Here is a 14,273-nt window from a genome sequence, read left to right on the forward strand (position 1 = left end):
ATCGGGAGCAGGGTGCCTGATGGGAAGAGAATGGGGTTGAACAGAGACCCACTTTGATTCCTGATGGGCTCTGCCCATCTGCTGTGGAAACTCCTCAGGGGTGTGTGTGCGTGTGTGTGTGGGTGTCTTCCTTTTCTTTCTTTCATAGAAAAGAAAGCATCATACATTGTTAGATGCCTTGCGTTTTTTTTTTTAAATAATATAACGAAATTGGAACAAAGTTTAAGGCTGCTTTTAGACTTTCTGTCATCTCAGACAGTGGTCTCCAAATCTTTTTGCTGTCAACTTTATCATTAAAAAATTACTGAAGATACATATATATATGTATTTAATATAAAATATATACCACTTCAATTAAAATTTCATAAGGTTAATATTGTTAATACAGCAGTGGCATGATTATACTCTCTAAAGAAATAATTATATATATTATAAATATATTATGTTATATATTTATTTTTATATAAATATATAAAAATATATTTATACATTATACATATGTTATATATTTATTATATATAATTATATAACATAATTATATAATTATAAGAATTATATTTATGTGATATGTTATAAATATATCATATATAAAATTATCTCATTTATAAAGTATAATCATGCCACTACTGTACTAACAATATTTACATTATGAAATTTTAATCGAAGTGGAAACTGCAAAAGGATAAAGATAAATTTTAAATACTTAATTTTAAAAAATTGAATTTGATTTTTAATGGTAAAAAAATGCTTTCTAAAATATTACTGTTAATATCTTCGATAGGACCAATGTGTTGAATATGCCTTGTCATTTTCAAAAAGTTCTGGATTACCTTTTGTCATATAGCCATTCAAACGTCTGGCTATACATACAGTTTATTTTAATGCTTGGTTTCAAAGTCCATCAGAGCTGAAAAAGACACTTAACAGAGATATGTAGATTCAATAGAAGAAATGCCTCACCAGATGAGCTTTAGTAATTCCCAAAACTTATTTTTCAGTCTCATCTATTACACAGAGACAATTGTTGAAATTTTCTTTGCTTTTAAGGGTTTTTTAGTTTTGTTTTTGTAATGTGCATGTAGTAAGATGGGAACATTTCCAAACATCTGTTTTCAAAAGGCTCTTGCCATAGATTCAATTTCTTCTGAAAAGAAGTTAACTTCCTCACTAATTAATTTCACTAAGTGAAAATATCACTTCTACCTTGAAAAGATGGATTGTGTGTTTACTTTAAAAAATATATCTGCTAGGCAACATACTAACAATCGCCACTTGCCATGACAGCACGTCTGCAATGCTTGTCTTTTTGTCAAAGAAAGGATCCAGGTCTCAACCTCAGGTTCCACAACTCCTTTAAATGCACTACCATGAGATAAGCAGTGTAGTACAGGAGTCCCCCTTGACCACTGGCCATCAAATTGCAGTGTTATAATCATCCTACTCTTTGAAAGGCTTTGCTTTTATGAAACTAATCACACTGATAACATCCTATATGAATGTCAATTGCAATTATTGACAATACGCTAGATGCGGGACCGTGAGAAGATGCTTCGGTGGACTTCCTCCGTGTGCCTCTCCCTCTTTGCAGATGTTGTCTGCCTACAGCAACTGCAGTCACATAAGACATCTGACTGTGTCATGTCTGTACTGAGGGAGGGCATCATGAGAATCCAGCATTACATACTAGGAAAGCTTAATTGTGTTCTCATTTTGAAATGAAGCAAATATAGACAGACATTCTGGTATTTTCTCCTTGGACTATAACAGATTGTCTTGAACATCTATGAAGGGCTTGCACTGAACTTGGAGTCTCTACACAAAGGACTCTCTACAATTAAATCCAAAAACTAGTTTTTCTTTAGTTTCCCTTTCTTCTAAAGTAAAATACTTGCCAGATTCAATCTTTTCCTTTCTTCTTCTAAAGTAAAATACTTGCCAGATTCAATCTTCATAGAACTGTATCCTCAAATGAGTTGGCTAGGGTTGCTCCTGGAAGATCTGGCAACTCGTGCCCCCACCACCACCTCAGCGCTCCCCACTGGCCTCGTACCTGGCAGGGTGATGATAAAAATGAAAACATCTACAATGTCCACGCATTGAGCTATTATCCTGTGCTACTCCCTATGCTAAGCGCTCTAGAAAGATAGTCAATTCTCTTTATCCACTGTAGCTCTGTTCTATAATGTCTATGCAGACAGAATTAGCAAATTCGGAACCATTGCTTCTAAGGGAAATACACGTTTAGGTTCCTTCAAGCTTGTGGGTCACAACATTCTTGTCAACTGATCAATACATAACCTTAAGTGTGTTTCTTAGTCACCTTTAAAATGTTGATTCATTAATGTGGAACTCAGGGCCAACAGCACTTTAACTCATGCCTGAAAAAAACAAAATACCTGCTTGTATTTTCTCTGTAAGTCGCTTCACAGTCTTCTCGCACACTGGTCAGAACTTCAGCACTGTGCTTGAGGCCATTTTAAACAGCAAAATCAGCCACAAAAAAAGCACAAAAATGCCCCCCCAAAATGTAGCACTAAACAGACTTAGAAAAGGACAATTGGGCTGGGCATGGTGGTTCACGCCTGTAATCCCAGCACTTTGGGAGGCCAAGGTGGGAGGATCACCTGAGATTAGGAGTTTAAGACCAGCCTGACCAACATGGCAAAACCCCATCTCTACTAAAAATACAAAAATTAGCTGGGCTTGGTGGCATGCACCTGTAATCCCAGCTACTTGGGAGGCTGAGGCAGGAGAATTGCTTTAATCCAGGAGGCAGAGGTTGCAGTGAGCCGAGAGCACACTACTGCACTCCAGCCTGGGCAACGGAGCGAGACTCCGTCTTAATAAGAAAAAAGCAAACAAACAAAGAAAAAGGCGATTGTTTACAGTATGAAAGCTGAAACAAGAAGGCAGAGTGTCTCCTTCTTTGAGCCCAGCTGGGAATGTGTATGCTGGGCAACTGAAATTTTTTGCCACTCTGTACATAACCTCAAAAGAGCAAGTGTATTGATATTGGGGTTACAAATACTTTTTTTAGCAAGTAGACTTCATTTGCAAACATAGAATTCTTGAATAACAAGAATCGACTGGGTCATCTCATAGTACCCTTGTAAATAGGTACTACCCTAGTGACATGTGAACCCAAAAGAACCTCAGAAGTCTCTTCTTCTGGCTACCTTCCTTGGATTTGGGAGGCTGGTATGGTGAAGTGACTTCTCCTAAAACGTCCAGCGCATGTGTGATCCATATGAAACTAAATCTAGGTCTCCCAGCCAGTCAGTGCCCTTTCCAGTACATAGTTATGGGACATGGGACCAAATACAGCTAATTTAACTTGCAGATGGGACTACATGGAAAACTTCTTGCATCCTACCCTGCCCCAGTTTATTCTCTGCAATAATTAAAATCTGCTTTTGATCAGAATATTTAATGATTTCTAGGACATGGGTACAATGAACACTTTAAAAAGGAAGATCACAAACCTGAATGAAATCAGGCACAAAATGAGAAATTAAAAGAATAAACTCCATAAAATATTTGCTGCAAGAACAGGCTTTGACTTTTTAAATTTAATTCTCCACTGAGCCAATTCATAGATGGCTAATATGAGAAGGAAGTGATGTGGAAAAATCCACACATCTTGTAGAATTTAAAAGAGATGAGAGCACATGATGCATAAATCGAAAAGATGTGCCAGGATGTGATATTTTAGTTAGAAAACTGCTAATGAATGTATATTTATAAAGGTATATATTGATGCCAGCTTATCTTAATTTTTTTGATATTCTAACAATGATACAAAATTAGGTTGTTCTTTATTTGGGGAAAAGAAGGAGAGAATTTGAAGCCCAAATTAAAATGGCTCTTATAACTAATGTTGTAGCCTGCAGGCTCTTTGAGAAGTGTGTACACCTCAAACTCAAAGAAGGAAAAAGAAAACGAAAAGGCAAAGATTAAGTTGGTTCTCTGCATAAGAGCCTCTGCTTATCAAGAATTGGTTCATCATTACTTTTATATATAAGATTTTTATTTCAAAGAATTCTTTTGTTCTAAGACTTTATACATTTGAGAATCTTTTCCCCAAAATGATTATAGCTTCATCCATTTATCTGGGATGATAATTGAGCGATTCTTATCCAATAATATTTCCAAACACCTTCATATGCATGGCATGCCAAACTTCCGTTATTGGCAGAAAAAGATGCTGTTACAGCTTTGTTTGTTACAACCGCACTTTTCGCTTACTCTTAGAAGAAACTAAAAATTCCTATTCAAGACCCTAAATTTTCATTTCTACCTCTTGTCTCAGTGTCACATCATCCATTCCTTTCATCCTTTAAGTTAAATCCTGTAAATCTTACTCATGTACTCATGTTAATTTTATAATAAACCATCTCCCCCCAAAAACAAAAGCTCACTTGTTTCAAGGATACTTTTTATTGATGAAAAAAATCTTGCAGATATGAAAAGATAATTTTCTTATTCCTATGACATTTTCTGTTTTTACAATTTTCTTTTCAGCAATGAAAACCTCTGATGTTCTCTTTTGGGAAAGTAGTTTATCCAACATAAGGATCCCATCCTCTTCCATAAATGAATCGATTAATCATGTCAAAAGCTCTCAGAGGCTGGTCATAGGGTAAAATATGTCCTCCACCTCGAATAATTACCTTAAAAAGAAAAAGAACGGAAATTTAGAGAAATGGATATTCTAAATACATGAAAAGTTTTCATTCAGATTAAACTCTATTTAAAACTCACATGAAATACAGAACATACTCTCCCAATGCATGCCTTTGGATAGGCTTTAATAATAGGCATGTTAAGGTAGAAAAGTTTTAAAACTTAGTTAATTTTACGCAAAGTTGTGTTCATTTCTCATGAGTGTAAAAATTGAAAATTATTCCTTGTCTTTTTCCTCTTGAGAGTGATCTGCCTGCTCCCCGCAGTTGGGAGTGCTGGGCTGCAGGTGTTACCTGGTGAGGCCCACCTCCAGCCCACTACTTCTGGGGTATGTTAGGTCTGCCTGCAATGGGGTGAATTGTCTACTTAATTCCACCCTTCAATTAGCCAGCCCAATTGTCCCTCACACTGAGCCATACCTTCCATCTTAGCCTTTATCAGTAATAAAGGGGAAATTTTGGGTCTCAAAAAAAATAAAGAAACCAAAACATCCTTGATGGAGGCAGGAGGATGACCTGAGCCCAGAAGTTGGAGGCTGCAGTGAGCTAGGATCATGCCACATGCACTGCACTGCAGCCTGGGTGACAGAATGAGACCCCATCTCTAAAAAAAAAAAAAAAAACCTTGACACTTGAAATAAAAGAAAGTCATGTTTTGAGCAGCATAGAGTTAGAACATTCTTTTTTTTCCTAATATTGGATTATAAAATATTTTAAAACATAGCAAATTTGAAAACAATTCATATAGTGATGATTTTGAGTCTCTCCTGAACATTCACTTTACTTGCTTTCTCACATAAGGGTGCCTCTCTCCATCCCACACCCATCCATTAATCCATCTTATCTTTTTGACACATCTCAAAGTAAAGTGGGCACATAGCGCACTTCCCCCAAACACTTCAGCATCACATTATTCGTCAGCAGAGTTCAATATGTGTTTACAGATTTTCTTCTTTTGAGTGAAGACACAATGAAATGCACTAGTCTTAAGTGTAGACTCACCACTTCTGACAAATGCATACACCTATGTAACCCAAACCTTTGTTGGGTGATATAAAGCATTCCTAAAACATCTCTAAAGATGAGTTCAAATCAACAAAAGGGGACTGGTCTCTGTACTCATTAAGCCTCTAGCATCAGCTAATATTCCAAGTAGAGGGAAACGAGAAGCTGTCATGATTCAATGCCAGAAGGGCAAGGACTGACACTGAGGGTTGGGAAGTTGCATGCAGGAGAGGTCAGCCTGGCCTGAGATGTCTTGTTCCATATGTGGAGAATGGACAGGAGGTACCAGTGCATGAAGTGAATAAACATATGCAAAAAGGGCATCACTTTCAGTAACTTCTAGCTGCTGAATCACAATCAGCAATTAAAGGTCACTTTCACAAGGCCCTTCCTAAGAGGTTGGGTTCTTTTACTTGTCTCAATCTGAAGGAAACTGAGGGAGAAAAAGTATATTTGGATAGTGCATTTATTATGTTGAAAGTCTGCCCCTACCTCCCAACACATTCCATCTTACAACCTTGATGTGTGGTAAGTAGGATTAACACTATTAGATGATACTTACCTTGCAGCTCGCAGCTATACAAACTGTGCACTGCACAACTGCAGGGAGCATCATTCACATGAGCATTGAGATGACTGAGCTATTTGGAATTATTTAGTGGCTTGTCCAAGTCACACAACTGTAAGTGAGATAACTAGCTAGAACCCTGACTTCTGATGCAAACACCGGTGTGGTGTTTTTAATCAAATTCTAGTACTCACACAATCATTCCTTACCTTTGAACTGAACTTCGCAGCTTAGTCATGGAACATTTTTATTCACCTCTCAATAGCCCTCTAAGGTTTATTGATGAAAAAAAAAAATCTTGCAGATACAAACAGATACTTTTCTGTATTTTTGTATTTCACATATTACAGTGAGGGAGGCAGATCTCATTTGCAGATGTGGGACCTGCAAATGTGAAACTTTTGTGTTTTGCTGCAGTTGATCAAAGGTCATGTGTGCCTCACTGCAATGACAGCGAAACCCATCGACCATTTGTGTACAAGCTTGCAACTGGAAACCCAACATGTCCACTTTTTATCACAAACTGAAAGTAAACATGTGTGACAAGAACCCCTTCATAGGACTCTAGAGGGAAACTTTTGCCGCCCCGCAATCCCAGGCTAGACATTTCTTCCTGCAGATTTTCATCTGTATCTCTGGCCCTGGCAGGAATCTGATGAGTGATTTCTGTGTGGCTTCAGCTCAGCTGAGGACACTTAACAAAGTCCTATGTGTGACAAAACCCAGCTGCTTCAACTGGAAATGAGTTTGGCAGCAATGGTCCGGAACAGCAATAAATTGAATATCCGAGAGCTAAAGGTCATCCTGCCCCCAGAACCAGTGCTGCAGCTGACAAAGGATAAACAAAGGATAGCACAGTGCTTCACAGCCCCGGCTCAGAAGTCAGAGTGCAGGAGCATGGCGAGAGGCACTGCACATTGTGTGACCTTGGGCAAGGAACTTAACCTCACTGAGCCTCAGGTTCTTTTACTTTACAATTGGGAAACAAGAATTACCTCATAGGGTAGTTGTGAGTTGTGTGAGGAGTTAGTGGAATAACGTCCCTGGAATATTTAGTACAGTGCCCGACCTGGGATGGTCTTCAGTAAATATTGGTCATTTTCAGTATTCTTCCAACACTTATCTATATTCAAAATCCAAAATCAAAATGCCTATATCAGGAGGATCGCTTGAGTGCAGGAGTTTGAGGCTGCAGTGAGCTGACTGAGCCACTGCACTCCAGCCTGGGCAACAAAAGGAGATCCCATCTCTAAGTATAAATCAATCAATATATATGTATCTATGCCTATGTGAACCTAACTACTCTAGAACATGGTGTTCCTACATTTTCATAAAAAACCTTGGTTTAAAAAGGTTGTTTAAAACAATGGTTCTTGGCTGGGTGCAGTGGCTCACGCCTGTAATCCCAACACTTTGGGAGGCTGAGGTGGGTGGATCATTTGAAGTCAGGAGTTTGAAACCAGCCTGGCTAAGATAGCGAAACCCCGTCTCTACTAAAAATTAAAAAAAAAAAAAAAATTAGCCAGGTGTGGTGATGCATGCCTGTAATCCCAACTACTGGGGAGGCTGAGGCAGGAGAATCACTTGAACCCAGGAGTCAGAGGTTACAGTGAGCCAAGATAGCACCACTGCACTCCAGCCTGTGCGACAGAGCGAGACTCCACCTCAAAAACAAACAAACAAAAAACAAAGCAATGGCTCTGACTTGAACGTGCATAAAAATACCTGCGCTCATTAAAAGAGATTGTGAGGCGTCACCTCCAGACTCTCCAGTTCTGAAGGTCCAGGACAGGGCCTAAGAATTTGCATATCTAACAATTCCAAAGCAATGCTGATGCTGTTGTTCCATCTACTTGTTGAGAACTACTGTTGATAATTTTTTCTATTCTGTGGCAAACCAGGGAATTCTCTGTTTACATCAAGGTAATTTCATTAACACCTACTCATGAATACAAGTAGAAATCTGTTTAATACCTACTCATGACCTCACTTCCTGGGCATCCAGTCTCCTGGTATTTATTCACACACATGCACACTCACACACACCTTCCCTGTCCATAATTATCAAGTGGTGAAGGAGAGCTGAAGGGGTCAGGTGTTCTTACTCTTCCTCTCAGTGACCTACCTGACCCTGGTCCAATTTCTGAGCTGCCATGTGTAATGACCCAATGACATTGTAAATTGTGTCATTAAGATTGGGGGAAAAGAAAGCTCGTTAAGGAACAAAGGTTGTTTCACATGCCACAAAATTCCCAAACAAAACATATTCTCTCAAGCAGATTCACATATAGCATTTTACTGATATTAACTTCAAAAATAAATATATTTTTGAGTGTGGAAAAATAAACCACTTTGTCGTTTATAGTTAAGCCACTCAGCATTCACAAATCAAAGATACAGATCACTCGGCAGCCTTTAGAGGTGAGTAACAAAATGTGGCGGGGCTGTAATTACATATTTAAATGTGACAAGATTAATCTCAGGGCTCCCTGAATAGAGCTGTCTATTTTGGGTGCCTCCACACTATAGCTGCAGCCTCTAACCTCATGTGTTCCAGATGTTCCAGGGGGTCACAAGTGTGTCATGAATTTCAACAGGGTTATACAAACACTTTAAAGCTTCATTCCACTTTATTTTTTAGAAAACGATATAATTCTCCATGGAACTAGAAACACAGACCTGCCAGTAAAGGTTTCCCAGTTATGCCTGTTTAGATGACAGAAAAGAGAGGGAAGTTCACAGTGGGCTTGTTGATGTAGATGTGTCAGGGGAAGCTTCTTGGGGGTCTTGAAGGAGATCACTGGACGGAGAATGCTGGGTAGGGTAGGGGTGGAGGGATCACCGCAGATAGAGGAAACTGCGTGGAAATGCAGGGGGGCGTGGAAATGTGGGGGGCGTGAAACTGTGGGCACGTGCAGCAAGGGATCACCGCAGACAGAGGAAACTGCGTGGAAATGCAGGGGCCGTGAAGCTGCGGGCACGTGCAGCAGTCTGTGTGTCCTCCCATTCGTGCGGGAATAGAGGGAAACAGAAGAGACAGATGAATAGGCAGACACTAGCGGGACCATGTGATGCCCCAAGTGACATGCTGGGATGAGTGGACCTTATCCTGTCGGGCTTTAAAAGCAACTGTGGTAAAATACACTTAACATAAAATTACCACTTTAACCATTTTAAAGTGTACAATTTGGTAGCATTTAGTATATTCACACTATTTAGTTGCAGAATATTTTCATCACCCCAAAGGAAACCCATATACATCAGTAATCACTTCCCACTCCCCTCTCCCCAACAGCCCCTGGCAACCATTAATCTGCTTTCTGTCTCTGTAGACTTGCCTATTCTGGATATATCCTAGACGGTTTTAAGCAGGGTAGTGACGTGCTTATGTTTGCATTGTAGAAAAATGACTTAATGTCTAAGGAGGAGGCTAATTTGGAAGGGAGTGATACTGGCACAAGGAGGCAAATTAGGAGACTACCAAATCAGGTGAGAGGATGTGGGCTCATGGGAGAGACGGGGGAAAAGGGGGAGGAGAAGAGGTGAGGTGGAACCAACAAAATCAGTGATTAATCCGATATAAAGATTAAGTGAGACTTTCTCTATCCATCCCCAACACATGCCCCGCATTTCAGGCTTCTGACATGGGCCAATTTGCAAAGGTGGTGCTACTCACCAGGAAAGAGAAAAGAGCCACATGGGAGCTGCAAGTTTGGGAGGCAGAATATGCAGGATTGGTTTATTGTTTCTGCTTCCCAGTATAGAATGATGCATACCCTCAAGAGAATCTTGCTTGTTGTGGTTTCTGATTTACATGGAAGTTCTTTTCACTACTTTTATTCCATTCCACATTTACTAAATCTTATATTTTAGTTTGCTTTCAGATGCTAACTATAAGTAGAAATAAAGTAAACAGCATTCAAATAAAAATATATTGAAAAGGAGCTTAGGAATGAGAATAAAAAACAAGCCAAAGCTTGTTAGCAGACACTTCCTAACAAAGAATGCAATAAGTCACTTTTGAAAGAATGAAAAACCAGAGCAGAGATCAAGGCTGGGAGTTGCTTCAACAGCACTCAGGGAAACGATTCTTGAGGTCTCCCACTGTGCATTTCCGGTGTAGCAAATGGTTATTATTGAACAGAAGGAGAAAAGGAGCTTCTAAGTGCTTCAGGAGACCCACATGGATCCATCATAATGGTATACATTCCTAGTGCAGTTAAAACCTTTGGTACTCCTTTACAGCATCCCCAAGGGGTTTCCTATGTACACCATCTTAAACAGTTGCAACAATACTGTTTGTAATTTAGGACTTCCGCTTCTGACTGTGACACAATAGCTTGTATCAAACCAACCTCATTCCATAGAAAACAATATAAGCTGAATTAAAAAGAAAATAAGCTCTTTAGAGGTATCAGAGAGCAACCAAGCCTCGAGAGAGGCCACGATCATAGAGAAAAGAGAATCACAAGGAGGATAACCTAACATTTTGTGCTGCTTTTCCCTTTGGGAAATTCACCAGTTTTAAAGCTTCTCTGACCAAGACGCCAAGTCAAAAGTGGCAGATAAGAGAATGAAAAGCTCATTAGTCTTATGGTGCTTGAGAGACCAAAAAACAAAAACAAAGAAAACCCCAAAAGAAAGAACAACGACGACAAAAATTGGAGTTGTAAAAGCCTGTCAAGGAGGGACAGCACTGGTAAGCACTACAGGCTTTCCATTAGTTCCATGAAAGACAATGCCTTGGAAGTAATGAAAAACCAGAAACATGTTAGTCCTCAAAAACCTTGAAATCAAGCACTGAATCAATCATCTCAATCCCAGACTGAATCAAGGTGATAATGCCTCTACTCTGCCTGCCTTCTAGAAAAAATTGAATCCTTTTGGAAGAAAAATAACATTTTTCTTCATATATTTTTTGTACATTTTCTTCAACATTTAATAAAATTTAGTAGGCATGACAAAGAACAAGAGCAAATGACTAAAATTTAAGGAGAAAAAAAGATAACAGAGACCACAAGTGATCCAGATATTAGAGTTACCAGGTACACATTTTAAAGTAACTGTGAACAAAATATGCAAGATGTTAGGTACAGAAAAATGATTCACAAGAGAATTAGAATATATAAAAGTGAATCAAATGGAAGTTCTTTAAAAAGTTATTCATTCATTGTTCATTGAAATTAAGAACTCAATCGATGTTTTAGCAATAGATTAGGCATGGTAGAAGAAACACTATATGAACTGGAAGTTAGGTCAGTAGAGGATATCCAAAATGAAGCATGGAGAATAAAGGTATGGAAAATACAAAAAAAAAAAAAAAAAAAAAAAAAGTAAGGAAGAAATGGGGCAAAAGAAATAAATAGTAACATTCAGCGATATTGACTGAAAATGTTCCAAAATTGACAAAAGTTACCAAGCCAGTTTTGAGAAGCTCTATGAATCCTAGATAGAATAAACACAAAGCAAACTAACTACATCATAGTACACATAATAGTATATTAGTAATAGTATATTATACTATAGTATATGTATGTGCATACACACAGACATACACACAGAATAGTATTTTGCTAAAACCAAAGACAGAGAAAATCTTGAAAGCTGTCATAGAAAAGGAAACAGTACTTTCAGTACCTTCAAAGAAGCAAGAAAGCTGACTACTGAACAGAAACAATGAAAGCTGGAAGGCAGTGAAATAATATCTTGAAAGTTTTGAAATAAAATATCTGCCAACCTTGGACTTCTATAGAAATGAAGACCTTGTAAAGATATTTTCAAGGAAAGAAAAAACTGGAAAACGTTTTTGTTAGCAGACCTGCACTAAAAGAAGTATGAAAGACTGTTCTTCAGACAGAAGGAAAATTGTCCGTAATGGAAATATGAAAATGCAGAGGAGAATGAATAGCAGCTGAGAATTTACATATGTGAACAGAAGTAAGGAGTATCAATAATTAATAATGTCGTCTGGAGTTTGAACTATGTAGAAGTTTTTCAAAAGATAGTATTTGCACAAAGATGGTGTAAAGTGAGTTAAAGTGTTGTAAGGCAGCAGTCTCCAACCTTTTTGGCACCAGGGACCAATTTTGTGGGAGACAGTTTTTCCATGCACAGGGGTGGGGAGTGGGGGATGGTTTGGGGATGGCACTGTTCACCTCAGATCATCAGGCATTAGATTCTCATGAGGAGCACACAACCTAGATCCTTCACATGCACAGTTCACAATAGGGGTCTCCTCTTACGAGAATCTAATGCCGCCACTGATTTGACAGGAGGTGGAGCTCAGACAGTAATGCTTGCCTGCACTCACCTCCTGCTGTGTGGCCTGCTTCCTAAAAGGTCACAAACAGGTACCAGTCTGTGATCCAGAGATTGGGGGCCCCTGTTGTAAGATACACTTTTATATCTGGACAATAGTAAATGTATTGACTCAAAACTGACTTTCTTAAACCAGGATATATGTCATAATCTCTACATAAACAGAAAGGATAGATAAAATAATCTATTATTATCAAGTTAATAGTGGTCAAAGGGGAGGGCAGTATGACTTCCAAATAATAGATCAGATAAAAGGATGAGAGTAAGTGGAAGAGGCATTACTGCATGATATGAGAAACAGACTTCTGACAATCAGGGTACTCAAATGAGAAGAAATCTTGTGGTCAAATAATACGTTCCTTCCTTTTAGAGAGATACAGAATGAACACCTGAGAGGTGAAGACTGTTCAGTCAAATCTGTTAGCCTTCACCAGATCAGTCAGACGTGCTTTGAATGTGTCTATTAAAAAAAAAAAAAAAGTCATGGAAAATTTTCTCTATACTGACTCTAAGAATTTCTGTGTTAACTTCAGCAAGGTTGGGATGAATGATTAAAGTTGAAGCTTTCTCTTTCCTTGGTCATTATAGTTAATGAAAATCTAAAAGCAGAGTACAGGATAGTAGGAAGCCATTTGGCCTGATGGCATGGACTTGGGATTTGGCAGCTCTAGGTTTGAGCCCAGTTCTGAGACCTTGGCATAATGACTGAACTATCTCTATTTTCTCATTTGTAAAATAGGGATAAGAATTTTGGTGACCACTTGTCCCATTGTGCCTAGGGCCAAAAGGTTTCTGGGAACATAGGGCTTTGAGTGCTAAAAGTAAAAAAGGGTCAGACAATCTGGAATGGTTGCTCACTCTATGAATATTTAACTTTTTGTAAGGATTCAGAGACAATACCTATAAAATGATGCAGGGCACCCGGTCTACAAATATGTCTTTCTTTTCTTTTCTTTTTTTTTTTTTTTTTTGAGACAGGGTCTCACTCTGTGGCCCAGGCTGGAGTGCAGTGGTGTGATCCTGGCTCCCTGCAGCCTCTGCTTGCTGAGTTCAAGTGATTCTTGTGCCTCAGCCTCCCGAGTAGCTGGGACTACAGGCATATGCTACTACACCTGGCTAAGTTTTTGTATTTTCAGTAGAAACGGGGTTTCAGGCTGGTCTCAAACTCCTGGGCTCAAGGGATCCTCCTGCCTCGGCCTCCCAAAGTGCTGGGATTACCCATCGCGCCTGGCCCATTTACAAATAGGTCTTAAGTTTGTACCATGTGCCAGAGTATTAGAAAGATAACAGGACTCAACCAATGGTCACTCTACTACTATTATCTGAGTTTTTATGACCAACAGAATATTTTTTTTCCCTTTAAGAAGCGGAGTAAGAGCAGAAGTTACAACACTAATAAATATAACTTCATTACTTTTTCAGAAAAAAGGATTATAATACAGTCTTCAGAAGCGGAAATGTTTCTTTTCCAGGCTTCTTTGATTTCCCTTTTATGAATCCTCCCTTTCCTTGGAAAAGGCCCCAATTAAATTAATGAAGCAGCTTGAATGTGAAAGCAAACCTCTGTCATTGCACTCAACTGTGTCTGCAGTGAGTTTTATCCCTGCCAATGCCATGATCCATCCCATTCTTTCCCTCCATCTCCTCTCCCCTTTCACCACATGCAATGCCAAACACCCTCTTCTTCCTACACAGAAATG

At 38.9% G+C, this 14,273-nt stretch overlaps 1 protein-coding gene across 8 annotated transcripts in view; it reads right to left on the bottom strand.

Annotated features, from left to right (window-relative positions):
- Positions 1-4,418: 4,418 nt before the first annotated feature.
- The window catches only part of LOC105475793 (carboxypeptidase vitellogenic like), a 206,727-nt gene continuing 196,872 nt past the window's right edge, over positions 4,419-14,273 (bottom strand). For all 8 annotated transcript variants that reach the window (XM_024790894.2, XM_071094980.1, XM_071094979.1 and 5 more), the window contains one exon: positions 4,419-4,670. In XM_024790894.2, the coding sequence (XP_024646662.1) occupies positions 4,560-4,670 (111 nt within the window). In that variant the 3' untranslated portion in view covers positions 4,419-4,559. The remainder of the gene's footprint in view (positions 4,671-14,273) is intronic.

This window comes from Macaca nemestrina, chromosome 4 (assembly GCF_043159975.1).
Source record: "Macaca nemestrina isolate mMacNem1 chromosome 4, mMacNem.hap1, whole genome shotgun sequence".
Lineage (NCBI taxonomy): Eukaryota > Metazoa > Chordata > Mammalia > Primates > Cercopithecidae > Macaca > Macaca nemestrina.